Here is a 26,375-nt window from a genome sequence, read left to right as displayed (position 1 = left end):
TCATGCCCGCAGAGCCAGTGCAGAGGCCCCACGTTCAGGGAGGGGCCCTTCCAGGCCACCCTCCCATAGCCATGAGTGTCTGGGCCAGCTGTCCAGCATCGGGCCAGCTGAAGTAGCAGGTGACCCGGGTCTTGCTCTTGCAGCGGGAAGGCAAGCATGACCTCCAAAAGAAACTCCAAGAAGGCTGAGTCGGGGAAGAGCACCAGCGTGGAGGCGCCAGGCCCCTCTGAGGATGCAGAGAAGAACCAGAAAATCATGCAGTGGATCATCGAGGGCGAGAAGGAGATCAGCAGGCACCGGAAGGCTGGCCACGGGTGAGAAGCCGTGTGGGGGCGTGGGCCCTGTGCGGTTGTGGGCGCAGGCGTCCAGAGCCACCCTGCCAGCCTCTAGCGCCCCTCTGCCAGCATCCTGAGCAGCTGGTCTTAGTGCAAGCCACATGCCATGGAAGCAGGAATTCCTTGGAATTAGGTCCAGTCCATGGGAGCATGAGGTCAACGCCTCCCTGTGGGGACCCTGTGATGGGGTGGGGGTCGTCAATGAGCTTCAGTGTCCTGGGCAGGAGTACCCACTGGTGGGGTCAGTCTGAAGTTGCTGCAGCCCCCCCCACCCCACCGGGGAGGGGCCTCCTGCCATGTGGCTGCCCTCCTTTGAGAAGGAGCTAAGGCAGGGCCTGCACAAGGAACCTTATGGGCCTGACCTGCTTGTCCTCCGGCTGCCGGGGGCAGTTCTCATCTGGTCTGCATCCCTCTGAGCTCTGTGTCGGTCTCAGTGTCACCCCTGTCCCCTTCATGGTGGGGACAGGGCTGGGCGGGGGGCCTGGGGCTGGTGGGGTAGGCCCATGGGCGGACTTCCCTGGCCCTCGCTGTTCCTGGGCCTTCCTGGGAAGGGCCGAGTGGTGTGTGTGAGGTAGGTGAGGCAGGTCATTGGTAACACGGGGTCCCTTGTTCCCGTGGCAACATGTTCCAAGGTCCACGTAACCTTGGAACAAGCCCCCTGCCAGTGTGCAGACCCTTTGCAGTCACAGAGCCTGACCTGGTGGGGGGCCTCTCTGGGAGCCCCTCTCTTGCTCTGGTGGGGGTGGATTTTTGGCTTCTCTGGATTTCTCTCTTTTGCGATTTTCACAAGGACTGGCTGTGTCCTTGGCTGCTCCCCCAACCCCAAATGGAGGGTTGGAGGGCTTCTGTGGGTAAAGAGTGAGAGTCTAGAAACAGCCTCCTGGGTTTGGAAGGCTCCTGCCCTCTGGCTGGGCTGCAGGTTCTGTCAAATGCTGATGCTGCAGTGTCTCCACCAGGCACTTCTTGGGATCTGTGGGCCCAGGGGAGGTGAGGCCCGTAGAGGGGAGAATGGGGGGAAGGTGGGGCCAGGGAGTGAGGGGTAGGGGACGGGGTGAGGTCTCCCTGTGGCCGGCCTTGTGGGACTTTTTAGGAGAAGTCCACCTCCCCCTGGGGTACATTCCCTGGGCAGTTCTGGCATCACAAGGGCACTGGGTCAACCAACTCTCCCCAGGGCCCCCTTCTTGGGATTCCCTCCTTTTTGCTCCTGGGGCTAAGCCCCCCTTTCTGAGGCCTCCAGCCTAGCTGAGAGAGGCAGATGTTTTCACTTGAATTCCATTCAGTGATTGAGTGATGGCAGGTCACACAAATGTAAAGCACATGTGTCTGATGATGGGGAGCGTGATGTCATGTGGAGGGGGAAATCAGGAAAGATCACATGTTCAGAATTATGCTAATTACATCAAGTATTTTTGTTTTTCTTTTTAACTTATTTATATTGGGCTGCGTTGGTTCTTCGTTGCTGCGCAGAGGCTTTCTCTAGTTGCGGCGAGCAGGGGCTACTCTTCGTTGCGGTGCGCAGGCTTCTCGTTGCCATAGGCTTCTCTTGTTGTGGAGCATGGGCTCTAGGACACGGGGGCTTCAGTAGTTGTGGCGCATGGGCTTAGTTGTTCCACGGCATGTGGGATCTTCCTGGACCAGAGCTCGAACCCATGTACCCTGCATTGGCAGGCGGATTCCTAACCAGTGTGCCACCAGGGAAGTCCCTGTGTCAAGTGTTTTTAATGGAGAAGGAAATACACTGAATATACCGAGAGTGGCTGTTGCTGAATTACATTTATTTTTTTCTTTGAATTTCCTGACTGTTTCAGGTTTTTCACAAAGAGCACTTATTTTAATATCAAAATACTTTTCAATAACACTGAAAACTTTTCTTTAAAAGAAGTTTTCATGGGGAAGCAGAAAAAAAAAAAGTATTCACATAGGATGTGATTTATATTTCAATACACAAGTTTCCAGGAAGGACTGTACGTTCGCGGTGCAGGGGGCCGTGGGGGGTGTGGGTGCTGCTCACCTTGTTCTCTGGCCCCACAGGTCGTCCGGGGCAAAAAAGCAGCAGGCCCACGAGAGCTCCCGGCCCTTGTCCATCGAGCGCCCCGGGGCCGTGCACCCCTGGGTCAGCGCCCAGCTCCGGACCTCCGTGCAGCCCTCGCATCTCTTCATCCAGGACCCCACGATGCCGCCCAACCCGGCCCCCAACCCTCTGACGCAGCTGGAGGAGGCCCGCCGGCGCCTGGAGGAGGAGGAGAAGAGGGCCAGCAAGGCGCCCTCGAGGCAGAGGTACGGGACCTCGGGAGAGCAGGGCTGCCTGCTGTGTGGCCGAGGGCTGGGAGGGCAGGTGGTCATCACACTGTCCCTCTGGGGAGGGAGGGGGAGCCCTTCCTGTGTCGCAACTGCCCTGCACATGCGCTCACTCGCCCTTACCTTGGGACTGCTGGAGGTCACAGTCAGATGACCATTGGCTGCTGTGCTGGCTGAACCAGGAGGGGGCGGTCCTGGGGGCTCCCAGCTGCCTCCACGAAGGGGGCCCGAAACATGTGGTTCACAGCTACATGGAAGGGAGCCCCGATGTCATGTGCAGGCAGGACGTTGGTGCTGAGATGTGTGTGGGTGTAAACTCTTCTCCTGGAAAGACCCCAGCCCCACAGCCCTCCTCACTGTGCCCTGCTTGGCCTTCAGGGCCAGGGTGGCCCCAGGGGGCCAGGAAGGCCTCCCCTTTATGGGGGACAGGTCGTCCCTCCAGGCTGGGTCCTTGCAGCTCGGCCCTTGAGGTCACTTTCCCGGGCCTGCTGACCCATCAGGATTCCCAGGTGGATCAGGGTCTCTGAGGGGCCTGGAAATCTGGAGAGTGTGGTCATCAAACTGCAGCCACTGTTTTTCTTGGATGTTACTGGCTCCCATTGCCCTCGGTCAGCTGGGCATCTGGGGTCTGGCCTCACCGTGTTTGGGTCCGTGCTGCTCTGGGGAAGCTGGCGTCAGGGTGCAGACCCTGCCCAGCGTCCGTCTTGGGCATAGCTGGAAGCCCGCATGTATCCCCCGGGTCACTGAAGGTGACCATGTTTACGCCTAGCTGTCTCACACCCCGTGATCTCGCTCGTCAGCATAGAGCCGGGGAGCAGGCTTGTGCAGGTGGCCTCGCCTGATGCTAGCCTGTAAGCTGGAGGCCAGCGGGGCAGCAGTGGGGCCACCGTGGGGGCCAGGGCGTGTGGACACCCTCCCTGCCGTGAGGACCCCCTGCAGGGGATTCCTGGCCCATCATCCTTGCTGCCCGCTGTCTGTTCTTCCTGTGAGTACTCACAGGCCCTGCCCAGCGGCACGTCCTGTCTGGCTGGTGACGCTGAGCTGAGCACATGGGCGGCTCTGGCACCTCCACGGTGGTCAGTCTAGGGCACGTGGGCCTTTTGTAAATGGCTACAGACCAGAGAGCTGGGCCCTCCTCGTGGGGTGACCTCCACCCAGGCCAGTGAAGGTAGAAGTTGTGTCAGGGCCACAGAGCATCGCCCCCAGGGTGGAAGGCCACTGGGAGAGGAGCTGCCAGGCAGCGAGTCCCCTTCAGATGGAGCAGCGGCCGCGCTCCAGAGCCCAGGTCTGTGTCGAGTGCTGAGTAGGAAGAGCTGCACCCCAGGGAGGAGGCCAGGGCAGCTCCTCTTGGAAGGCGAAGGCTCCTCTGAGTGTGCATGAAGTGACAGGACCCCAGCATGTTCCCGGTGCCCGAGGCTCTGCCCAGATGAGGGTCTGGGAACCCTGGATGGATGGAAGCAGCATCGGCCTCTCGACTCATCCTGATGGAGCCCTGATCCTCCCGCCCTGCTCCACAACCCAAGGAGGGCTTTGGTGTCCTGTCCGCTGCACACAGTGGGAGCCTCATCTGTGGTGACAGAGCGTCTTGGGAGCCCCTGCTCCGTCTTCCCGCTGGTCTCCTGTGGTCACCGCCAACTGCTGCTGGAGGCCCTGCCCAGGCCCATGCGGCTCACTGACGCCGTTGTTCCCTAGGTATGTGCAGGAGGTCATCCAGCGGGGGCGCTCCTGTGTCAGGCCAGCGTGCACGCCCGTGCTGAGCGTGGTGCCAGCGGTGTCCGACCTGGAGCTCTCCGAGACAGAGTACGTGCGCTCCCCCCGGGTCTTCCCGGTACTGCCCAGCCATACTGCACCGCCGGCCAGGTGCTGCAGTGGCGCAGCTGTACCCACGATGGGAGCTCAGGCACTGCACCTGAAGAGCTGGGTCTGCAAGTGTATCTCTGTCAAAGGAACCGTCTGACCGTCCACATGGTGACAAGTGACCAACGGGCCAGAGAGGAGGTCCACTCGCCTCCCGCACTCTGGCCTCACGTCCCCACCAGGCCTTGGGACTCGCTGGTCAGCGACCTGCCTGGCTTGATGGGTTCAGGGCTGCAGCCCTGACTCCCCTGGCACTGCTGACCGGAAGCGTCAGCCCCGGGCACTTGTGCACAGCAAGCGGGCTCTGTTCTCACGTGGACCACAGGCACCTGCGGGTCGTCTCCCTGGGCATGCGTGGGCCAGGCTGGGCACTGGGGAGCCAAGGGCCATATGTAGACAGTGCTGGCCACCCTGTCCCTGCACTTCTGCTCAAGACAGAGAAGAAGGAAGGGGCCCCCACCTCAGCCTTGCCGGGCTGACCCCAGACAGTACTTCATCACACCCGGCTGAGTGTGCTGCGGGGCTCACGGCCTCCCCATAGGTCACTCCTCCAGTGGCCCCTGGAGAAGCAGGGACTCGGCGTCCCTTCTGCAGAGAATGGACCCCACAGGAACCCCAGCTGGGCTCCCAGGACAGCCTGGGCTTGAGGTTGCAGGCCTGAGGGAAGGGAAGCGGGCGCTGGGAGCCTGGCTCAGGCAGTGGATGGCCACACAGCTGAGGTGACAGCCTGCTCTGTGCCCAGGAGCACTGGGGTGGGGGGGTCCCCAGGGAGAGTAGAGCCTGCTGTAAGCTCAGGTGGCCTTCCTGACATGACACTGACACGCCCAGCTGGCCAGGGCAAGGGCTGTGCCAGGCTCCACCGGCGCAGCTCTGGAGCGGTCACAGGACAGGACGCTAGAGGAGACGGGTGCTGCCTCAGCCTGGGCAGGAGGCGCTGCTGGCCTCAGCGGTCTCTGGAAGTGTGGCTGGCTGCTGCTTATGGTCTCGTGACAAGCTCTCTGCCATGAGGCAGATCCGTGTCAGGATCCGTCACAGTTCTATTCGTCCAGTCCCTGGCCTTAGGTGTTTCTGAAGTTTGGGGCTGTAGGCCTTACTAGGACATGAGCAGTTTAGCCCAGCCTCGAGGCGGTGGCTGTGGCGGGTTCTGTGGCCTGGCTGTCTCATGCAGCCCAGCAGAGGCATCTGCTGTGGGTTCTGGCTCTGAGAAGCCTGCTCGCCCAACTTCACGTGGTCTGGGTAGTGGGTGCTGCCCGCCAGGCAGTTCAAGCCACAGTGAGACCAGGGCCTCGTGGGTGGTGGGCAGGCCGAGGCGCCGGTCGGACAGTTGGCGGGCAGGCGATGAGCCGCTGTCCGCGTGGGTCAGGGCCTGTGGCTGGCGCAGGACTGGAAACCTGGGCTGAGGCACCATGTGGGGTGAGCCCCCCGGGGCTGGACGTGGCTATGTGGGTGGGGTGGGCGTCGGGGCCTGTGGATGTGTGGCACTTCTGAGCGTGGCACAGCCCACCCTGTAGGCCCTGCTCTGTCGTTTACTGGGGTGCCTGGGGCCCAGCAGTCACCGCTGCTTCTCCGCCCCCCAGGACAAAATCGCAGAGGAAGGCAGGCGGTGGGAGTGCCCAGTCGTGTGACAGCATCGTCGTGGCCTACTATTTCTGTGGGGAGCCCATCCCCTACCGGACCCTGGTGAGGGGCCGTGCGGTCACCCTGGGCCAGTTCAAGGAGCTGCTGACCAAGAAAGGCAACTACAGGTGAGAGGCATTGGTGGGGTCAGCTCAGGAGACAGTGCTGTGTGCTTGTGCCTCGTTGAGTCCTTGCCTCCACGTGTCTGGCCACGGGCTGTCGGCGTGAGCCCCACGACAGATGGGGCATGGGTGATCTCAGGTGACTGAGGGCTCCAGGCCGAGCAAGGGGTCTGGAGGGTCTGTTGATCCCCGTGCTGGTGTGACCTGAGTCGGCCTCGTCTCAGCCTCCTAACCATCCTCCACAGGTCTGCCCTGGGCTGCCCAGCCCTGCCGGCCTGAGACCAGCCCCTGCAGGCTCCTCATTGGGCTCTGTAGGTCGGGTGGGGCCCATGGGGTCTCGGCTGGAGTCAGCCCACTGTGGGCCTGCCTGGGTGGTTTGCTGTGGCCACTGGAGGGGCCTTGGGCCGAGTGCAGGTGCTTTAGCCCAGTGGAGAGGACAGAAACCCCACGCCCACCCACTCCTCCCCCACAGCACCTAGAGGCCGGGGCAGGGACCCTGCATGTGGTCACTGCACGTGTCAAGCACCGGCACTCAGGCACCGGGCAGAACCGGCTCGCGTGCCCTGCAGGAGGTGTCAGGGGCGGCCGCCAAACTGCCGGACGCTGCCGCCCTCACCGCCCCTCCCACCCGCAGATACTACTTCAAGAAGGTGAGCGACGAGTTCGAATGCGGTGTGGTGTTCGAGGAGGTGCGTGAGGATGGGGCCGTGCTGCCCGTCTTCGAGGAGAAGGTCATCGGCAAGGTGGAGAAGGTGGACTGACGGGCGGGCCTGGCCTCCGCGCTGCGCACCACGAGGGCCTGTGCCGGGTTGCAAGAGTGTGGCAGACACACGGCTGCTGGCGGAAGGCCAGGTGCTGCCCGCCTCACAGCTGCTGCCCCTTTGGTCTATCTGTGTCCAGGAGGGCGGGGGGGTCCCTCTGGGGTCCCACAGGCTTCCACCCACTCCTCTGCAGGACACTCAAGAGCCCACCCAGCAGGGAGCCCACCATGGGGCCGCCTTGAGACCCTCCCCCGCGGCCCCCTGCTGCTAACCGCGGACGCCCCCGGCGCTCACCCCACAGGCTCTGCTTCTTCTGGGACTCGCCCGCCATGGCCTGCCCTGGTCAGGCCTGTCCCAGAGCCGGGGTGCAGGGGGCCCCGTGGGGCCTCTGTCCATTGTACATGTCACCGAGTGCCTTCAACACAGCTTGTCTCTTGCCTCACTGTGTGGACCCGGCGACGGAGCACCGAGGCCCAAGCGTGGGCTCAGCGGGTCCCGGGCCCCTTCCTCCTAAGGGCCCATGTAAATATGTACATTTCTCAGGCCTGGGCCAGCGGGGAGGGGCTGCCCCAAGCCCGTTTTTCATGCGCTGACTTGTACAATTATCTTTTCAAAGGTACTTGGATAATAATGAAATAAAACCATTTTTGAATCTTCCCTGGCTGTGGACTGCACCTGTCCAACGTGGCTGGTGGGAATGCCCCTCGGCTGGCTCCTGGGATGTGTGCCCTGTCTCCCAGCCACCAAAGGAAGTCAGGCCAGCCTCTGTGGCGGGGAGGGGGTGCCGTTTAGCAACGCTAGCAGAGCTTGGGAGAGAGAGTGGGCCTGAAGCCGGCAGCAATGCCATGCTCCCCCTTCCTGCCCCAGTGGAGCCTCAGACCTGAGCCAGGGACCCATCTTCCATCCAAGATGTGAAGGACCCAGGAGGCTGAGATTGGGCCCAAACCAAGGGCCAGGAGGCCTGCCTTGCTCAGGAACCACACACACAGTCCAGGACCAGAGCTCTTTATTCACAGCCCACAGCTTCCATGGGCACCAAGGGACACGGCTCCCCAGGTGGGCGCTGACAGCGGTGCAACTACAGCTCGTCTTTGGGCTCCGTGGTGTTTTCTGGCATCTCCTGGAAAGGGTCATAGAGACCCAGCTGGAAGCTGCACCCTCAGCCCAGCCCAGCCCATGTCACAGTCACGCATCCAGAGGACTCGTCCAGAGACCTGGAGCCTTGGGACAGAGACACCCACCGGGAAGGGGGCTCCGGGCACCTCCATGGGCTCCTCTGCAGGCAGCTCACCCCCGCTGTCCAGAAACTTGGAGAAGGTCTCCAGGTCCCTGGTGCCTTTGTATTCAATCACCTGAGGAAGGACGGGCGGGTCTGGGGGACACACCGTCCAGGGTCTAAGGCCAGCCCTCCGAGGCCACGCCGCATCTCCAGCCGAGGTCTGAAGAGCCTAGACTGAGCCCAGACCAAGGATGGGGTCCTGCCTCACCTTCCGACCGGGCCCCGCCGGGAAGTACTTGAGGGTGGGGAAGCTGTGCACAGGGAGGGCCTCCAGCTCATTGGCCGTGGCATCCAGCTCGGCAATGACAAGGTCCTCGTGGTCCCTGTACTTCTCAGCCAGTGCCTCCCAGGCCGGGGCTATCTCTTTGCAGTGGGTGCACCATGGGGCATCTAGGACAGGGGGGCATCAGCACAGCCAGCAGGGTCGCTGCTGCCCACTAGCCCACTGCCCTCTGCACTCACAGAACTTGATAAACACGTTCTTGGTTTCATCAAAAGCCACCTGCTCGAAATTCTTGCCCACGAGGGTCTTGACTGGCCGCTGGTCCCAGTCGGGGGGGACCTCCTGGCTCAAGCGATAAGGCTGGGAGAACCGGCCAGGTGCTTTATTGGGGGTCTCTCCCAAGAGCCGCTGCTCCCACTCCCACCCCCCAACTGGGCAGTCCAGCAGCAGACCTTGACCTCCCCACCCAGGACTGCGTGGCAGAAGGCTGCAACCGAGGTGGCGGTGACTGGCCCCCTGTCCGCAGGCATGTACTTCTTGGTGGTCTCAATGTTGATGAAGCGTAGGGTGGGGGCCTCCTCGGCCTTGAGGCCGAAGTACTGGAGCACGTGGTCGTTGCTGGCACCCACATCCACCACCACAAACAGCACCTGCCAGCAGGGAGTCCGCGTGGGCGCCCCGCCTCCCCACTGCCACCTCACCCCTTACCCGTGGGCTGAGCCAGTACCTGCCCGCGGAAGCTGGGAGCTGCCTCCCGGAAGCCCGCCAGCAGCTCCCGGTGGGGGGCCAGCGTCTGGTTGACGAACAGCAGCAAGTGGTTAAGGATCCCGGCTGCAAAGATCTTACGGGACGTCTGCGGGGCAAGTGGCGCTCGTGGGCTGCTCCCACGCTCGCCTCCCATCCTCCGCTCCCACCCGCATCTGCCCTCCAGCCCCACTCACCTGGCTGTTGAACTCCGTGACCAGGTGCATGCTGTGTGTGAGGAGGAAGCGTGACAGATCCCCTTGGTCCAGGCCCAGCTCCTCATCCACTGGGAAGTCTGCCCGCCCCTCGTCATACTGGACAGTGCCGGGTGGGTCAGCAGGAGCCATCGCCCTGACTCCGACCCCCACTTCCGCCCTGACTCTGGGCCTGACCCACCTTTTTGAAGAGGACCACGGTGTCCTTGGTGAGGCCGAACTTCTGAAAGAGCTGAGGCTGGTTGGTGAGGCCAAAGCTCATGTCCAGGGCATCCTGGGCCAGGGCCAGGAAGGTAGCCACATCCTTGTCCTGCAGGTCCTAAGGGGCCCGAGCCTATGAGGCTGACTGGCCTCACAGACCCTGCTCCCAGGCCCGGCCCTCATGCCACCAGCTCACCTGGAAGAAGCCAATGACCAACACATCCCGGGCATCTATCAGCGCTTGAGCGCCCTCCTCATCCTCCAGCCTCGTGGCACTGGGCCCCACCCGCCGCCTCAGCCACTCAGCGATGCCCTCGGCCTCCCAGGGGCCTGCAGAGATTCCCGTCAGCCTGGGCCAGCCCTGCCACCCGCCCACCCACCCATGCCCACTCCCCGCACCAGTGTACTCCTCCGGGTGCGTGTGGTTCCCGTCAAGGAAGAACTTGAGCGTGGGGTACTTTGTCACCGCAAACTCCTCGGCCAACTCTGGCTCCGCGGGCCCATCCACCTTGGCCAGCCTGACTTTGGCCGACTCTGCTGCCAGCAGGGCAGCCGCCTTGCTGTACTCAGGGGCCAGTGCCTTGCAGTGCCCACACCACGGGGCGTCTGGGGGACAGGGCCATGAGTGCCCCAGGCCTCCATGGCCCCAGCCGCAGCCCCTGCTCCCGCCCAGCCAGAGCTGGCCGACCTTGGGGCCAGTCAGGCCCAGCAGAGAGCAAGCATGTCCTGTCCACACCTCCCTCATCAGGGGCCCACCGGAGCCTTGGCCATATGGAGCCCAAGCACCGCAGACCAGCCTCCTCAAGGCCCCCAGCTTGGGGAGGCAGTGGCCAGTACTGTCCTGACTGAATTTAGGAGGAATTTTCCGTTGCCGCCCCCTGAGGCCGGCGCCCGGCCATCTGCCTGTTGAGGCCTGCCGGCTAAGAATGGCTCTCACGTGTGAAAAGCTTGTAAAAACCCGGAAGAATGTGCAAGCCTGAATGCTGGCTGGCCCTTTACGGAAGAGTTTGTAGAAGGACAATGACCGTGGGTCTCCCCTGCACCTGTGCCCTTCACCACTGTGAGGCTGGACCCCCAGGCCCAGCTCAGCCCCAGGGCTGTGCCTCGGGTATCTTCTGACAGAGCTCCAGGAGCACGGTGGGGGCGAGTGGCCCTGGCATGGGGGGGTAGAACCCCCCAGGTGGACCCTGTGGGTCTCCCAGCCCCACCGGCCCCAAGCACTCACAGAACTCCACCAGCAGGGCAGGGTGCTCCCGCAAGGCCAGGCCAAGGGTCTGCCGGCTCAGCACCAAGATCCCATCCTCCTCCGGGGGCTCCTCCTCTGGGGGCTCCTCCTCAGGGGGCTCCTCCAAGGGACCCTCGGGCCCTGGCCCCTGTCCCCACAGGCCTGAGGCCCCAAGCAGCAGCAGCAGCACTGGCAGGAGCTGGCCGTCCATGGCAGTGCCGGGGCCCACGGGGCAGGGGCAGATAAGGGGGTGGGGGGCCAAGCAGCTGCCGCCACGTGGCACGCAAGCCTGGTTGCAGGGAAGATAAGGCTGGGAGGCCCCCCCCACCCCGGGGGCGGGGAGGCAGACAGGCGACACCGAGGGCACCAAGACAGAGCAACGTTTAATAGGACTGTTCAGGGCACAGTGCCAGGCCTGGGGAGGGGACATCCCGGGACAGGACAGAGGGCAGGGGGGTCTGGCCACTGAGGGGGCCGGGGAATGGTCAGGGGTCCCTTGCAGCGACTGACAGAGGTGGGGGAGACCAGGACCGCAAGTGGGAACACAGCCCTGGGGCAGGGGGCGCTCAGCTCTCCCAGTCCTGGCAGATGTGGAGGCCCCACTCCCAGGACAGGTGGGCGGTCCTGTCGTCATCGGTGAAGAAGGACGTGACCACGTAGGCACCCCGCACCAGCACGCCCCGGGGCGCCTCCTCCAACGGAGTCACAAACTCGTACTCCTGGGCGCTCGGGCCATAGCTGCCCACCATGTAGACGGCTTTGTCCACTGGGGGAGGGCGAGGGTGTCAGGGGCTGCCCTCTGCCCCACTGGCCCCCACCCCGAGCCTTCCCCCTGGGCTGCCCCCTCCACGCAGCCCTCACCTCGCAGGCCCTGGCGGTAGGTGTGATGCAGACACTTGAGGCCACTGACGATCTCCTTATTGACCTGAAGGACAGACGGTGTTAGGGGGAACCTGGGGGGGCTGGGCCTGTGGCTGGCTGGTGTCCCTCGTGACAGCTCCCTCACCTTGAAGGTAATCTTCACTTTGTAATCAACACCCTCCTTCAGGACAAACACCCGGTTTTTCAGCGCAGCCAACTCCCCTGTTAGGGAAAGTGCAGCTAAGTGTGAACTCCTGTGATGGCTGAGACCCTGCCCCAGGAGCCCCCATGGGGGGCCTGTACCTGTGAGGTCTAGGTCTGAGTACTTGGGATTGGGCATGGGGGGGTCCCAAGAGGTACATGGCAACGAGCCCAGGTCTCTACCCCAAAGATCAGTTTGTATTTTGCGGAGGGGGTTACCTGTGAGGTCCCTGCCTGGGGCTAAGGGTTGCACCAGGCATCCTGGGAGTTACCTGTGAGGTCCATGGTGATGGGCCCTGGGGCCTGCTCAGACATCAGTGTCAGGCTGGTCACCTGCACGTTGGGCAGGCTTGGGTCTGAAGAGAAACCAGAAGTATACAGGTGCCCTAACCCTAGCCCACCCTCCCCACCCCAGCCCAGGGCATGGGCATACCCACGGCAGGCGGCTCAGGCCCCAGCAATGCCCGCTTGTAATTAACCAGGCTCTCGTCGTCCGGGTCCAGCTGCTGGATCTCCAGGAGGCTTTTCCTCCCCGGGGCTCGGTACTCCGGCACGGCCTCATCCAGCACCTCATCTGGAGGCAGCTGCCCCTTCTCCTTGTCCGTCAGAAGGACTGGGGGTCGGGGAGGGTGTGTGAGCAGCTGCTGCCAGCTGACCTGGCATTTGCTGGAGCCTGCCGTCTGGCCAGCTGGACCTCCCACTGCCCAAAGGAAGGAACTTAACAGGAGTCCGGTGAGAGCTCTGGGAGAGGGGTGGGCCGAGAAGATGCAGAGCAGCGCCCAAACCCAGCCTCTTGGGGAAGGGCCTGGGGAGTGGAGAAGGCTCCCAAGAGATGGAGGCAGGTGATCCCTGGAGGCTCCAGCTGCATCCTCCTGCCCCACCCATTCATCCCAGGCCCCTCCCTGACTGTAGGGGGAAGGAAGACCCCAAATGGGGGACAGCCCCAAGGGATAGGGTCCACCACTACAGAGTGGTGACCGCTGAGGTCTTCTCTAGAGCAGAGGCTCTGCCTTTTCACTGCTCTCTAGGGTCCCCAGTGCCCTAGGCCTCTTCCCATATTCCCATAAGGCTCTCGGACACCTCTCAGGGTTCCCACCACCCTGCTCAGGGACTGCGTTCCCTGAATGCCTCCCCACAGTCTTGGGAGTTCCTCCCCATAATGCTCCTGAAGGGTAGGGGTGGTTCTCTCTAAACCCCTCAACTTATGCTCCGAGGCCACCTCCCCAGGTGCCTCCAGACCCAGTCAGCTAAGCCCCTTCCCCTGGCGCCTTAACGCAGGGGTCTTTCTGAGCCCTTCCCACAGTCCTAGGAGAAGCTCCCATGGTGCCTTGGGGCAGGGTCTTTCCGAGTCCCTGCCCACTGCGCTCCAGTCTTTCCCGGGATCCACACCCTCCCTGAAGGAGCCCCAGCCCCACCCAAGGGAGATGGGACCTCAGGGGCAGGTTCCCACGGGGAGAGGGCCCCCCTGCTACCCTGGCTTCACAAACAGACCCGCCCACTCTTGACCCCTTGCCCCATGAGTGTCTGGCCTGGACGAAGCCCCCCACCCCCGCCAGAGCCCTGCCGGGGGACCCCGCCGCGAGGTCCCCACGAGCGCCCCCAAAGTTTCCGCGGGGGAGAAGCCGCCGCGCCCCGGGCTGAGCCCCCCGCCCACGTGGCCGCCCTGGCCACGGCCCGCTCACCTCGGGCGCACAGCGCCAGCCGGAGCAGCTCCAGCAGCTGCGCCCCCAGCTCACACGCGTCCAGGCCCAGCATGGTGGCCCGCGGCCCGGCCCCGCCGCCGAGCCGCCGAGGAGCCGCCGCCCGCCCCGCCGCCGCCCGGCTCGGCGCTCAGCCCCGGCGCGACTGCGGTGAGCTCATCCCGGCCGGGAGCGCCCCCCGCGCCCAGCGCCGCGCCCGCGCCGCGCGCCCCCAGCCGCTCCGCGGACCCCGCGCAGCCCCGCAGAGACGCGCGTGTCGCCCGCTTGGCGCCGGCACCCGGTCGTCCCCGCCGCGGGCGCACTCGGATCCCGCACAGCCGCCGCAGTCACGGTCCCAGCATCCCGCCCCGCCTGCACCCGGCTCTGGCCATCAGGGCTGCCCCACCCCGTGGCGCCGCCCGGTGTCTGGGGAGTCTCTGGGGAAGCCCTCTGGGCGGGGCTGGTGGGGCTGGGGGCGCGAGTGGAGCAGGTGCGTCCCCCCCACCAAGTCCCCAGGCTCTCGTTACCTGCAGGCAGCGCAGGCCGCACCTGGGGCCCGACAGTCCCTCACCCTCCCCCTACTCCCACCCCCGCTGGAGCTTATTTATGTCTGGGCAGAGGGGACTCCTGGAGTCTGCCCAGCCTTGGGGGGTGGTGGGAGATGCTGTGTGTGTATGCACAGCCTCCTGGCCCCGCACCCCAGAGGTTCACAGGCATCAGCACGGAGGGGCCAGTGTCCACACACACAGTGAGGTGCAGTCTGGAGACAGCCATTATTCCAGTGTTTATTGACTGGGCTGTGTGAGCGTGGCGGGGGGTGGAGGTGTCTTTGCATGCTCTATGCTCAGAGGCCCCCGTCCTTGGGGAGAAAAGGACACTGATCTGAAACAGAACGGGGTGGTGGAGTGCTGAGAGGGGCGCACAGAAGGGGCCTCTGGTCTTGATGCCTAAACAGACCTTGTGATAGGTGGATGGGGGTCAGCGGGGCAGGGGCAGGGGTGAGCTGGACCTGAGGCTGGGGACAGCTGGGTCAAAGTGGAGGGGGAGGCAGAACACCAGCTAGAGTCCCCCTGCTTCCTTACACCCCTCCGCCCCCCCATTTCTGAGGACACCCAAGGATCAGATCTGCCCTGGCCCAAAGGAGCCCCCTATCTGAGAAGGAGGCCAGCAGGCCGTGGGTGCGGGAGGCACGTGTGCTAGGGTGGGGACTGTCCCCCTTGGAGCCGCACCTGCCCACAGTCTTTCCAAGGCAGGATCTCCCCAGCTGGAGCCCAGCCCTTCTAGGGTCACATCCTGCTGCCCCTTCCCTGGGGTGGTCAGGGAAGCCACTTGTCCCCAGGCTGGGGATAGCTCTGGCCTCTGGGGGCCTTCAGCCTCTCTAGAAGCCCATCCATGAAGAGAGGACAGCCAGGCCTGGTGCCAGCCTGACCCCACCTGTGTGGGTGGGGCTGGGTGAGAGAATTTCACTGGCATGTAAGGGAGAATGGCACCTGGGAAGGGTAGAACACCCCTCCAGTACCCCTGCCCCAGCTCAGCCTGGACATGGCTTTGCCTGCAGTGGAAATGGGTTCAGATGGCCATGTCGGAGGCTCTGGCCAAAGGCTAACCCCGACATCCTGCCCTGCCCCAAGCACCTAAAAATCAGAAATAGACCTGTTTGCACCACTTTAAAATGGCCCCAACAAAAGGGGTGTGGGTGGCCAAGCTGTTGGAGGAGGGAGAGAAACGGCCAGGCTGGGCCCTGAGCCCAGAGGCTGCCCACGAATCTTGGGGGGCAGGTGTTGAGACCTTCTCTCCCAGTAAAGCCCCCTCCCACAGTCTCCCACAGTTTCGGGGTAACCCGGGTGGGGTCTCTGTCTGTTCCCCAACTGGTGCCCCAGGCATCATCGGTGCAGCAGAGGGGAAGTGAGCTGCCTGCCATATTTCCCCAGGCCTCAAGGGCCCCCGCCCAGCACACCTATGCAGCCACGCAGTGTCATACCAGCCCGGTAGCACCTGCATGCGGCAGGGACAGTGTCACAGTTGCAGGGACACACTCCTAGGGCAGTTCGACCCCTCACCCAGACCTTACAGCCCCTGAACCACTGGCCGCCCACATCCTGGGGCGCCACACAGGAGGTGGGTATGGGGGAGGGGTTACAGTGACCCTAAACGGTTATCCTCCACCCCAGCCCTCCTTCCCCACAAGTCCCCTCTCCCCTTTTCTGAGTCCCCATCCTTTCCCTGAGTTCCCACCCCACCTCTGAGCCTCCCCCACCGCCGTTCCAGCAGAGGCTGATTCCCCCCACGCTGTCCGGGTGGGTCCAAGCACCCTCTCGAAGCTCCAGGCAAGCTCCCGCGGGCACGGGCCTCGGTTTCTCGTGACGTGAGGGGATCCTGCTCGAGGTGGATGATCGGACGCGCGTCCCCAGACCCCAGACCCCGCGCTGCGGAGGGTTAACTCGCGGGCGGGGCGGCGGCCCGGGAGAGGAGGCGAGGGGAGGGGAGGGGCGGGGCGGGGCGGCCGGACACCCTCGCCCCGCTGGGCCTGCCTCAGCCATGGCCGCCGGCCCCGCGTCCCACGGCGGGCTCCCCCGCGCGCAGAGGCCGCATCTGAGCAAGGTGGGTGCCGGGATCCCGCCCGCCCCCCCCCCCCGATTTCCCGACACGCGAGGCCGGGAGGGGCAGGAGAGGAGTGAGTGCGGGTGCACGCGAGTGTGGACACTACGCGAGCGCGCGAGTGTGGACGCGGGTCTGAGGCGATGGCACTGTGTGAGCGGGGTGGGGCGGCGGAGACCCCGGGGTTGGGGTCGCCGCTCGCTCGCGCCCCCCCTTGCCTCCGCGGTCAGCCACGGCCTGAAATCCCACCATCAGTGAGCGTTAATCTCCTTCAAGCACACTGATCCGGCGCATCCCGGGCTGTTCCGGGGCATCTGGGTATGGGGGTGGGGGAGGAGGCCACCGCAGGCCCTCAACCTCCTTTGCCCAGATGGAGCGGATGGTCGTGAGTATGCAGGACCCCGACCAGGGCGTGAAGATGCGGAGCCAGCGCCTGCTCATCACCGTCATTCCTCACGCGGTGACTGGTGAGGTGTTGCAGGGGCGGGGCGGGGTGTGCCGGCCCTGCCTCGGCCTCCCCCTACCCCAGTCTCTGCTATGCAGGCAACGACGTCATGGAGTGGTTGATCCACAAGTACTGCATCACAGAGGAGGGTAAGGGGCCAGCCCGCTGCTCTTCCTGTGCCCCATACCCGGCCCTGGGGTCGCTGTGCTGATGGCCTAGGGCTGGGGCCAAGCCCACTGTGCTGGGGGACCCGGCTCGGCTCCCCCCACTAAGAATTCACCACCTTGCTCCCCAGAGGCCCTGCACCTGGGCACCCTCCTAGTGCGGCATGGCTACCTATACCCACTGCGAGACCCCTGCCACCTCGAGCTCCGGCTGGATGAAACGCCCTATAGGTTTCAGGTCAGGCTCAACTGGGAGCAGGTAGGACCCATCCCACCAGGCAGCGCCTTGGCAGACACTCCTGGAAGGGGTGGGGCTGGGGCAGGAGCAGGACCTGTGATGTCACCGCGGATCTTGTGGTCCACTGCCCCCTCCCCAAAAGGCCTGGACTGGAAGCGTCCCTGTGACAGAAAGACCAAGTTAAGGGGAGGGACCTTTAGCAGGGCCCCATAAGGGGTAGTACCTGCAGAGGACTCCACCAGCTTACCCGGGGTCCTTAGGCCCCAGCCCTGAAGAAGGGGCCTAAGGACAGGATCCCTGCACCTCAGTGTGCATCCTCAATCATGATGGAGCCCCCCCCTCCTGCCCTCCCTGGCCACACCAGGGACCCTGGCAGGGCCTGCCCTCAGTCCCCACCCCCCCAGCACTACAACTACCTCCTGGGCCTGGGCAGGGAGCCCAGAGTCAGTGAACCAAGCGCAGCTCGGTCCAGGTGGACGGAATGGTGGATGGTCAGCTGAGCCTTGGGACAGTGGGAAGATACCCCCCAGCCAGCCCAGTCTCCTCCCAAGGGAGCTGAGAGGGTGGGGATGACTCTTGGGGCGGGGAAGGCCCAGAAGGTCACAGATACCTTTGTCCTTGCACCACACCAGACGCCCTATTTCTGGATGAGCACCCTGTGGCCAGCCGCTGAGCTGGACTATGGTGAGTGAGGAGGGGTGGGCTAACCAGGGACAAACTCCCAGGACTGGTGGCTGCAGGTGGGATGCCACAGGGGAGGGGGAGCTGACATTGCTCCTCTGCAACCTGTGCCCTGTCCTTCCAGCCATCTACCTGGCCAAGAAGAACATCCGAAAGCGGGGGGGCCTGTTTGACCACGAAAAGGTGGGACACCCTCCCCACCCCTCCCAGGCTGAATCCAGCCAGAGGAACCCAGTCCCTACTTGTGGCCCTAGAGCACACAGCCCAGACCCCAGGGTGATGTGCATACACAAGCACAAACACCCTAGGTGGTCTCAGAGGGGAGGTGGGGAGTCCACACCCCAGAGCTGGGCACCGGAGGGAGTTTCCCGCTGGAGACCTCAACACTCCGCAGGAGCACTATGACCAGCTGCACAGGAAGATCAGCCACACGTGGGACCTGGTAGTGATGCAGGCGAGAGAGCAGCTGTGGTGAGACCACGCCCTGCATGCCCCGCACGCCCCCGGCCCAGGCACTGGCAGCCCTGGGACCAGAAACAGCGCACCCAGGCTTGGCTGCCTGCCCAGGCCTTGGCCTGAAGTGGGGGGTGAGGTGGTGGGTACAGTGTCCCCCCAGCTCTGCCTACCCCCCCCCCAGGGCAGCTAAGCAGCGCAGGAAGGGGGACAGGCTGGTCATCGCATGCCAGGAGCAGACGTACTGGCTGGTGAACAGGCCCCCGGTGAGCCCCTTGTGGGGGGTGGTCCTTGGACAGCAGCGGAGTCCTGCTAGCGGTCAGTGTGCCTCCTCAGGTGCTCGCTGAGGAGGACCTGCTTTCTGACCCCTGAGAAGGACATGCTTTTAGGGATCCTGTCAGGTGACAGGAAGTTCTTTTTCTGTGGTTCATGAGAACCCAGAGGTCACAAGGCCAGGCCTGAGCTGCCCCCACCCACAGACTAGGACACAGCAGCTTCTCTCTGGGTCTAAGGAAGCAGAATGTGGGCACCTGAAGGCCCTGGGTGGGGTGGGGGTGGGGGTGTGTGGTGGTGAGTGAGGGCACCTGAAGGCCCTTGGGGTGGGGGGAGGTGATTGGGGGCACCTGAAGGCCCTTGGGGTTGGGGGAGGTGAGTGGGGGCAGGCTTAGCTGCAGCATGAGGGACTGAGGTCATAGGCCAAGAGCTTCTGGGGTGCTGGCCTGGGGTCAGGCCTTACCCAGATCCGTGGGCCTGGCAGGTGGGTTGAGGTCCCCCTACTGTGTGGGGCAGTGGAGAGACCAGTAGACACAGATGTGTGCTGTGAGGGGCAGTCACAGCGGACCATGGATAGAAGCTTCAGGGGAAAATACTCCATGTAAAAAAAAAAGAGAGGAACCCAGGGGCCTGATTACCTCATCAGGTGTGGGTAGTGCCTCTGGGAAAATGACCCTTAATCTTCCACCTGAGGGTCACGGGGTCTCGGGCGTAGAGGGTGGAGTGGGTGTGGCCAAGGCTGAGCAGTGGGCTGAGGGCCGGCGGTGGTCCTGTGGAAGGACCAGTAATGGCGCCCGTGGCCTCCGGGCAGGCATGTGTGTCTGGGGACGGGGTGGTCAGGACGAGGTGCGGCCAGAGGGGCTGTCTCAGGTAGGGCTGGGGTTCTGGCCTGAGCAGCCAGGAGCTCGGAGGTGAGTTTGGCTGAGGCGAGGAAGAACGGGGGGCTTGGGGGCAGGTCACAGACTTCACTTTAGGAGCCAGGAGCTGGGTGAGGGGCTGGAGAGGGGACCAGGGTGGGCTAGACAGGGAGGGTGCCCTGGGGTGGGGATGGGCAGAGAGCATACAGGTCCCGAGTTCCCCTGAGCATGTTTCCACATTAGGGCCTGACATGGGCGCAGAGCTTCAGCGTATGGGGTTAGGAGGGTCTCAGCAGCCTGCCTGAGCTGTGCTCCCGCTTCATCTCATCCCCCCTCTGCAGTCCGGGGTCCCCAGCGTGCTGGAGCAAGGTCCAGAGCGGAATTCCTGCACTGCTGGGCGAGTGCAGATGGTGAGGACCCTGCATGCACACCCCCCCAGCCCACTCCCCACCCCTGCACAGTGCCCTCCGCTCCATGTGCCCCCACCTCCCTTAACCCCTCCACCTCCCCCCCTGCCACTTTACCCCACCACTCCACCCACTCCACCACTAGGGGACTGCTTGGGGGCTGCCCACCCACCTGTCCACTTGTCCATCCAAATGTCCCATGATTCAGTCACTCCAAGTCTCCTGCTTTGCTCCCCAGCTCACTGCCCCGACTCCCAGCCCCCTGCTAACTCTCGCTCTCTCTCACCTCCCACCTGCTGCCCTGGGTGCAAGTAAGTACAGTAGACCCTATGGGGGGAGGGGGTCTTTTCCCCCAGGCTAGGGCAGCATCAGGGTCTGTGGGGACTTGGAGGGGTAGCAAGCAGGGCCACGGGCCCGAGCAACCAGGGCCGAATGAACCATGCGCCTCCAAAGCCTCCAAACTGGATGGAATTGGACCAGGACACATGTCCGAACTTTGTAGCAGCAGAGTCCTCGGTCAGATCCCACGACACCCAAAACATAGAGCGGAGTAATCTAGTACTTTTCTGAGAAAACATCTTCCTGACTTCAAAATCATAGTTCACGGTCACAGGTTTGTGATTTCCAGCAAAGTCACGCAGATAGCTGAGAGGAGAGGTTGGCACCACGAGCATCCTGAGGGTGCTGTCTGCCCTCCCTTCCCTTCAGTACATTTGAAAACATGAAATAGTGACAGTTGGGGAAACTCAAGGCAACTTTGAGCACCTGAGGGCTTGGTGAACACCCCGAAACGTCCAGACTTGAGGCCCCAGGAGGCGTCCTGGAAAGTCAGACCCCTGCATTAGAGGCCAGGGCTCCGGAGGGCAGGGCAGGGGTGGGATGTCAGTCCCTATAGGGACCTGCCTTCTAACTGCAGCCCACTGGCCCCTTCCAGACCAAGACCGTGGATTTCTACAGGCGGGAGGTAGGTCCTGGGGGCAGAAGGGAGGGGAGGGGTGGGCTGGTGGCTCCCAGCCCCGGCGCGCCTCACAGGTCTCCCATCTTAGGTCGAGTGCTTACGAAAGGCACTGGGCAGGGCCCGGGTGAAGTCCTCCGTCTGCCTCGAGGCGTGAGTGGGATGGGGGTGGTGGCTGGAGACCCTCAGCCCAGAGCCCAAACCCTTCCTCCAGTGCCCTCGTCCCCACAGCACTCCCTGCACTGGCCCTGGCACCACCCTCCACCCCCAGGTACCTGAAATTTAGCAGCCAGCGTGGGCCGCACGACCCCATCATGTCGGGGTGCCTGCCCAGCAACCCCTGGGTCACAGACAACGATACCTACTGGGCCATGAATGCACCCAGGTGAGCCCGGGGTGGGCCAGGAGCTGCAGGTGTGCCCCTGCCTTCCTCGTGCTCCTGACCCACCCGCCCCTCCCCCAGCGCGGCCGTGCCCACAAGGCTCCGTGTGGAGCAGTGGGCCTTCAGCTTCCGGGAACTCTTGGAAGACCCTGTGGGACGGGCCCATTTCATGGACTTTCTCAGTAAAGAGTTCAGTGGTGAGAAGCCCCTGCCCCTGCTCCCTGCTCGAGCCCCCCCCCACCCCAGGTTTCCACCAGCATGGGGTGGGCCTGACCCCGTGCCCGGACCCCCAGCTGAGAACCTCAGCTTCTGGGAGGCCTGTGAGGAGCTGCGCCACGGAGGGCAGGCCCAGGTCCCCGCCCTGGTGGACGCCGTGTACCAGTAAGTGCCGCAGGGTGGGGCGGGGGGCGGGCAGCGGCCAGCCCAAATGGCCCAGACCCACCGGGGCTCCTCTCTCCCATGCCAGGCAGTTCCTGGCCCCCGGTGCTGCCCGCTGGGTCAACATTGACAGCCGGACGATGGAGCGGACGCTGGTGGGCCTGGGCCGGCCGCACCGCCATGTGCTGGACGATGCCCAGCTGCATATCTACATGCTGATGAAGAAGGTAGGCGCCTCCTCCCTCGCCGCCCCCCCCCGCCCCAAGCCGGTGTCAGGTGGCTTCAGTGGCCACAGCTCAGAGGCTGGTCCGCACCTGCTCCCCGTGGCTCCTGCCAGCTTAGTCCCGCAGCTCACACCGCGCTTTACAGAGCAGCAAACCGAGGCTCAGGGCGGCTGCAGGGCTTGTCCAGCCGTGCTTGTAAAGTGTTCTAACGTGGAAAAGGTCAAATATGAACAAAAAGTAAATGACGAATCCCCACGTACCTACAGCCCACCTTCACAAACTGTCGACTCGGGGCCTATCTGGACTCACGGTCCATCCTGTCCAGTGGCCTACCACACACCACCCCCCCCCCGCCCCCCGCGACTTTAAAGCCATTTCCAGACTTCCTGTCTGTAGGTATTGCAGGAAGTTCCCTTAAAGGACACGGCCACCGCTTCCCTTTCAACATGGCTGCAGAGGCCAGCATCACACGCGAAACACCAGCAGTATTTACTCAATGCCCTCGAGTGGCCAGTCGCGTCCCCTTCCCCACGTGACCTCAGGCTAGTTTCCCGCTGCTGCTTATTCTCTGTGCTGTGGAGTGTAGAAGCCTGATGGGGTCTCGGGGCTGAGATCAGGGTGAGAGCAGACTGGTTTCTTCTGGAGCCTCCAGGGGAGAATCCGTCCTCCTTTCTCCAGCTTCTGTGGACACTGTGTTCCTTGATCAGATTGTTTTCAGTTTTGTTGTTGTTGGTTCAGTTTGGTCGGGAATAGTTACTTCAGAGGTGGTGTCCGATGTGTTCTCCACTCAGGAGGGATGTCAGTCCAGCTCTCTCTCTTTTGTGGTGAAAGCAGCCTTGACAGTCTGGCCCAGATCCATGATTTCATGAGGGTATGGGATGTTCTAACCCATCACTGCCTCCCTGTTCTGACGCCTCCTCTCTCTGCTCGTTGCTGGCCCAGTGGTACCGATCATAGAGGAAAGGCAGGACCGAGGCTTGATTCCTCCTTTAAACATATTTATTTATTTATTTATGGCTGCGTTGGGGTCTGTTGCTGCTGTGCGCGGGCTTTCTCTAGTTGCGGCGGGCGGGGGCTACTCTTCGTTGCGGTGAGCGGGCTTCTCATTGCGGTGGCTTCTCTTGTTGCGGAGCACAGGCTCTAGGTGCGCGGGCTTCAGTAGTTGTGGCGCATGGGCTTAGTTGCTCCGCGGCATGTGGGATCTTCCCAGACCGGGGTTGAACCCGTGTCCCCTGCGTTGGCAGGTGAATTCTTAACCACTGCACCACCAGGGAAGTCCTAAACATAATTATTTTTAAATATTTTTTTTCCTAATTTTTTTGGCTGCATCGGGTCTTCATTGTGGCACACGGGCTTCTCTCTAGTTGTGGCGTGTGGGTTTTCTCTTCTCTAGTTGCGGCGCTCGGGTTCCAGAGCGCATGGGCTCTGGAGTTGTGGCACGTGGGCTTAGATGTCCTGCTGCATGTGGGATCCTAGTTGCCGGACCAGGGATCAAACTGGCGTCCCCTGCATTGGAAAGCAGATTCTTTACCACTGGACCACCAGGGAAGTCCCTTGATTCCTTCTTTAAGTACCACTTTTCAAAATAAGCAGTTGGACCCCTGGTATCTGCCAAGGGTAGTCAGTGAGGTTGGGATGCTTTTAATACCATTGTAAATTCAAGTTTTGACCATATTTGATGGGTTTCAATCCCTTTCAGTCCTTGTCTCATGGGATGTGCAGAGGTCCCACCCTCTCCGGCTGATTGCTCTTGAGTCCTGTGACGTGTCCGAAATCTATGGTGCTTCCTAGCTTTCTAAGGGGCTGTCCTACTCCAGACCTAAAGCCAGCCATTCCTCGGGCCCTCAGCCCTCCCTCGGGGGTGGTGTTCAGAAACCATGACCTGCACATCAGACCCGTCATAGTGCCAGGGGTGGTCATGGTTCCCAGGACTTTCAGTGGACAGAATCAGGAAATACATGTTTTAAATAAAACATACCAGGAGTTCATACTGATACTTCTAATTCGGAATCAGGATTATAGCGTTTCCTTAACCTCTTTGGCCTCTATCTCTGTCTCCTCATTCCCCTACTGAACACCTGGGTTTTCAGTGGTGCCAACATAATCACTCACCTGCTTTTTCTCGAGATTCACTCAGTAGCTCAGCTGAGCAGCACGACACTACCATTCACAGTGACTGGGAGTCGTTTACTGTTTGTTTATTCGGTCCTTTGTCCACAACCCCTCAGACGCCCCCTGGACACTCGGTTACGTGTGGCTAGGGTGGTGTCGCCCGCTGGACGCCCAGCTTCACTTGTCCCCCTTCAGTGTTTGGGGGTTGCTTATTTATTTTATAATTACATAAAATATCTACACAGCTTCAAAATCCAATCTACAAAGTACATTCAACTAAATCTTGTTTATACCCCTGTCCCTCCACCAGAAGTTAACAATTTAAAATGTGTATTTTTCTTTTTAAAACATAAGCACCTGGGTTCGTAGATTCCTGTCCCTCTTTATTGAATCCCGTGGATTTGTCGACCTTGCCTTTGTCCTGCTCCACATGCCCAGCCTCACTCTGTGCGTCTGCAAGAACTAGTGACACCGGTTCCCTGTCGCAGGAGGCGCCACGTTCACTCCCCGTGTGGGCACCGGGCTCCTGCGTGGTTGGGGGCTGGTCTCCCTGAGCCTGACCCGGTTTGGGCTGGTCTGGGGAGGCTGCTCCGGCCCAGTCCACTGTGGGCCCCGCCCTTGGAGGAGCCTGGGCAGTGCTGGCTGAGACCAGGAGTGGGAAGGGATCAGGCCCAGATGCTGTCTGTTGCAGGACTCCTACCCGAGGTTCCTGAAGTCGGATTTGTACAAAGACCTGCTGGCGGAGGCTGTGGTGCCCCCGGAGACCAAGCGACGGTCAGCCAGGTGGTGCCCAGGGAGGCAGGTGGGATGCCGGGGGTGGCGCCCTGTGCTCAGGCCCCTTCGTCTCCACAGGGTGTTCCCGTTCATGCGGAAGCCGCGCCATTCCAGCCCCAGCCCTGCTCTCCTTCCTGCCTCTGCCTCCAGGGAGCCCTCGGGTGGTGACGGGGAGGCCTAGGTGGGCCTGGGCAGGGGCAGAATGGGGCCATCTTGCCCTCATCAACTCCTCTTGCCCAGGGTCCTTGCAGCCACTGAGACTCCCTGGCGCGGGAGTCCCCTCAGACCCCGAGCGCCCGGCCTTACGGGGGCACCGACCTCTGTGGCTTCCACCTTTCCCCTTGTCACACCCTCCCCCAGAAGGGGCTGTTCGGGTGCTGATTCCCAGGGCAGGGGTGCCCTGGACTGAGACAAGATGGCAGCACACCTGGCATTCCACGCCGGTTCCCACCCCACTGGTGACTCCCCGGGCAAGATTCATAGTCAGGTGGCTGCCAGCAGGGCGCGTGGGCATGCAGGGGGAGGTGCTGCTCCCACTGGGCCGTGGCCTCTCCGCCTCCGTGGCCACCCGAGGCCCATGGCTTCTCCCCGGTGTTGTACAGAGATGGCTCCAGCATCGTTGCTCCTCCAACAGCCAGCCCTGGTTCACAGCCAGGGCGGCAGAGCCTCTGGGGAAAGACACCAGGGAGTCCCCACTCCGAGGGCCCCCCAAGACTCAGCTGCTCCTTTGGGAGTACAGCCAGACTGGCTCAGCTGGGGCAGCGCCACCCCTCCCTCAGGGCTGCCCACACCCTCCCGCTCCCAGCGCAGAAATAAAAGACCTTTGGGTCCTCACTCTGAGCCTGTCCTGCTCTGGTCCAAATCGTGGTGGGTGCACATGTGGTGGGTGTGCTTGTGGTGGGTGTGCATGCACGTGTGGGTGAGGAATGCACTGGTGAGGGAGGTGGTGAAGGACAACAGGAAGTTCAGGTGTCAGAGGCAGTGGGTGGAGGATCCCTTGTGTGGGGTCTGTAGGCCTTGGACTGGGCTCAGGCTGCAGACTTGGGGAGACAGTGGGGAGCTTGTGCTCTGGTGGCACACGGATGCCTGAGTCTTCCAGGGGAGAGTGAGCACAGAGTCCAGGAGGCTGTCTGGTGTTGAACCCAGCCTCTCCAGGGTCAGCTGTGCCCTAAGACATCACAGTGACAGGGAGCACAGTGCGGGCTTTATTTACAAGTCCAGGGTGCACTGGTGAGGTTGTCTCCGGGGCGGCCCAGACCCCAAACTCCTGCACATCATCCTGGAACCTAAAGGCTGGTCCCTGCCCAGAGCCGGCTCCTCCATCCTCCGCTGTGGACCCAGACCTGGGCCCTTGGGCCCGGGTGGCTTCTCACAGGGACACGGAATCCAACCCCTCAACCTCAGCCTTGTTGTTGCCTCCCAGGCCTTCACAAGGAGAAACAGACCTGGTTCTGGAAGCAGGCTTGTCACACGTAAGCGCCTTCAGGAAATTCCTGCAGGATTCTCCACAACAGCCCCCATCACTTTGGTAACCCAAACCTTTGTCTCACTGAAGCCCCCTGGGCTCCTGCTGCCTGGGCGGCTACCAGAGCTCAGTCCTGGAGGACACAGGTGCTGGGGGGGACCCCCTGCCTGTCCCAGGTGGGAGAGTGCCCACAGGCTGGGTTCCTAGCCTGCTGTGGGTGAGCAGGGCGGGAACCACAGACCTGAGATGCACTTGGAGGCCATGCTGGACGCTCCCAGTCTCTGATTTGGGTGGTGTGGGTGCTGGCCTCACCTCCCCAGCAGCCTTTCCCACTGATCCAGCAGACAAACA

At 62.7% G+C, this 26,375-nt stretch overlaps 4 protein-coding genes across 17 annotated transcripts in view; 2 read left to right on the top strand and 2 right to left on the bottom strand.

Moving 5' to 3' along the window:
• The window catches only part of AXIN1 (axin 1), a 57,324-nt gene extending 49,678 nt beyond the window's left edge, over nucleotides 1–7,646 (top strand). For 4 of the 6 annotated variants that reach the window (XM_004270376.4, XM_049699519.1, XM_049699518.1 and 1 more), the window contains exons 7-11: nucleotides 144–314; nucleotides 2,367–2,612; nucleotides 4,326–4,433; nucleotides 6,068–6,235; nucleotides 6,864–7,646. In XM_004270376.4, the coding sequence (XP_004270424.1) occupies nucleotides 144–314; nucleotides 2,367–2,612; nucleotides 4,326–4,433; nucleotides 6,068–6,235; nucleotides 6,864–6,990 (820 nt within the window). In that variant the 3' untranslated portion in view covers nucleotides 6,991–7,646. Of the gene's footprint in view, nucleotides 1–143; nucleotides 315–2,366; nucleotides 4,434–6,067; nucleotides 6,236–6,863 lie in introns of those variants that run through there. The other 2 variants (XM_049699521.1, XR_007472231.1) reach the window with 2 other exon arrangements.
• A 332-nt stretch (nucleotides 7,647–7,978) lies between these two features.
• On the bottom strand, nucleotides 7,979–11,307 carry PDIA2 (protein disulfide isomerase family A member 2). Of its 2 annotated transcripts, XM_004270480.3 has the most exons (11): nucleotides 10,878–11,307; nucleotides 10,052–10,258; nucleotides 9,849–9,982; nucleotides 9,633–9,770; nucleotides 9,434–9,550; nucleotides 9,220–9,345; nucleotides 8,945–9,142; nucleotides 8,732–8,852; nucleotides 8,478–8,659; nucleotides 8,232–8,342; nucleotides 7,979–8,110 (listed from the first exon to the last, which is right to left on the bottom strand). In XM_004270480.3, the coding sequence occupies exons 1-11, from the start codon at nucleotides 11,305–11,307 to the stop codon at nucleotides 8,069–8,071; spliced, it is 1,806 nt and encodes a 601-aa protein (XP_004270528.3). In that variant the 3' UTR covers nucleotides 7,979–8,068. The 2 variants fall into 2 exon arrangements, with proteins under 2 accessions (XP_004270528.3, XP_033285230.2); XM_033429339.2 differs by having other exon boundaries at nucleotides 7,986–8,342.
• ARHGDIG (Rho GDP dissociation inhibitor gamma) lies at nucleotides 11,241–13,923 on the bottom strand. The gene is made up of 6 exons (XM_004270377.3): nucleotides 13,622–13,923; nucleotides 12,373–12,552; nucleotides 12,212–12,295; nucleotides 11,884–11,960; nucleotides 11,739–11,802; nucleotides 11,241–11,643 (listed from the first exon to the last, which is right to left on the bottom strand). Exons 1-6 carry the CDS (start codon nucleotides 13,692–13,694, stop codon nucleotides 11,444–11,446), a joined length of 678 nt encoding a protein of 225 aa, XP_004270425.1. The 5' UTR covers nucleotides 13,695–13,923; the 3' UTR covers nucleotides 11,241–11,443.
• A 2,189-nt stretch (nucleotides 13,924–16,112) lies between these two features.
• Nucleotides 16,113–26,255, top strand: RGS11 (regulator of G protein signaling 11). Of its 8 annotated transcripts, none has more exons than XM_033429346.2 (17): nucleotides 16,113–16,219; nucleotides 16,587–16,683; nucleotides 16,760–16,810; nucleotides 16,957–17,063; nucleotides 17,696–17,747; nucleotides 17,869–17,927; nucleotides 18,139–18,215; nucleotides 18,382–18,463; nucleotides 19,669–19,737; nucleotides 20,651–20,698; nucleotides 20,781–20,842; nucleotides 20,961–21,074; nucleotides 21,153–21,452; nucleotides 21,538–21,676; nucleotides 24,477–24,559; nucleotides 24,638–24,740; nucleotides 25,983–26,255. In XM_033429346.2, the coding sequence occupies exons 1-16, from the start codon at nucleotides 16,157–16,159 to the stop codon at nucleotides 24,738–24,740; spliced, it is 1,506 nt and encodes a 501-aa protein (XP_033285237.2). In that variant the 5' UTR covers nucleotides 16,113–16,156; the 3' UTR covers nucleotides 25,983–26,255. The 8 variants fall into 8 exon arrangements, with proteins under 8 accessions (XP_033285237.2, XP_033285241.2, XP_004270529.2 ...); XM_033429350.2 differs by lacking the exon at nucleotides 25,983–26,255 and having other exon boundaries at nucleotides 20,675–20,698; nucleotides 21,153–21,268; nucleotides 21,365–21,452; nucleotides 24,638–25,393; XM_004270481.3 differs by lacking the exon at nucleotides 25,983–26,255 and having other exon boundaries at nucleotides 20,669–20,698; nucleotides 21,153–21,268; nucleotides 21,365–21,452; nucleotides 24,638–25,393.
• Nucleotides 26,256–26,375: the final 120 nt, after the last annotated feature.

The sequence above is a fragment of the Orcinus orca genome, chromosome 16 (genome assembly GCF_937001465.1).
Source record: "Orcinus orca chromosome 16, mOrcOrc1.1, whole genome shotgun sequence".
In the NCBI taxonomy this organism is placed as follows: Eukaryota; Metazoa; Chordata; class Mammalia; order Artiodactyla; family Delphinidae; genus Orcinus; species Orcinus orca.
Note: the sequence above shows the minus strand (reverse complement) of the source record. Positions and strands in the feature narration are given on the sequence as shown.

What these genes read in the sequence shown, in the direction of transcription:
- PDIA2 (XM_033429339.2), bottom strand. Translation starts at nt 11,307, where the DNA reads ATGTCCCCTCCCCAGGCCTGGCACTGTGCCCTGAACAGTCCTATTAAA. An exon ending in CCGTGGTCCTCTTCAAAAAG is followed by an intron (nt 9,551 to 9,632) that starts GTGGGTCAGGCC and finishes GGCACTGTCCAG; the next exon opens with TATGACGAGGGGCGGGCAGA. An exon ending in TCACGGAGTTCAACAGCCAG is followed by an intron (nt 9,346 to 9,433) that starts GTGAGTGGGGCT and finishes CTTGCCCCGCAG; the next exon opens with ACGTCCCGTAAGATCTTTGC.
- ARHGDIG (XM_004270377.3), bottom strand. Translation starts at nt 13,694, where the DNA reads ATGCTGGGCCTGGACGCGTGTGAGCTGGGGGCGCAGCTGCTGGAGCTG. An exon ending in CATCACCATGGACCTCACAG is followed by an intron (nt 11,961 to 12,211) that starts GTAACTCCCAGG and finishes TTTCCCTAACAG; the next exon opens with GGGAGTTGGCTGCGCTGAAA. An exon ending in CTACCGCCAGGGCCTGCGAG is followed by an intron (nt 11,644 to 11,738) that starts GTGAGGGCTGCG and finishes GCCCTCCCCCAG; the next exon opens with TGGACAAAGCCGTCTACATG.
- RGS11 (XM_033429346.2), top strand. Translation starts at nt 16,157, where the DNA reads ATGGCCGCCGGCCCCGCGTCCCACGGCGGGCTCCCCCGCGCGCAGAGG. An exon ending in AGCCGCTGAGCTGGACTATG is followed by an intron (nt 17,748 to 17,868) that starts GTGAGTGAGGAG and finishes CTGTCCTTCCAG; the next exon opens with CCATCTACCTGGCCAAGAAG. An exon ending in TCTACATGCTGATGAAGAAG is followed by an intron (nt 21,677 to 24,476) that starts GTAGGCGCCTCC and finishes TGTCTGTTGCAG; the next exon opens with GACTCCTACCCGAGGTTCCT.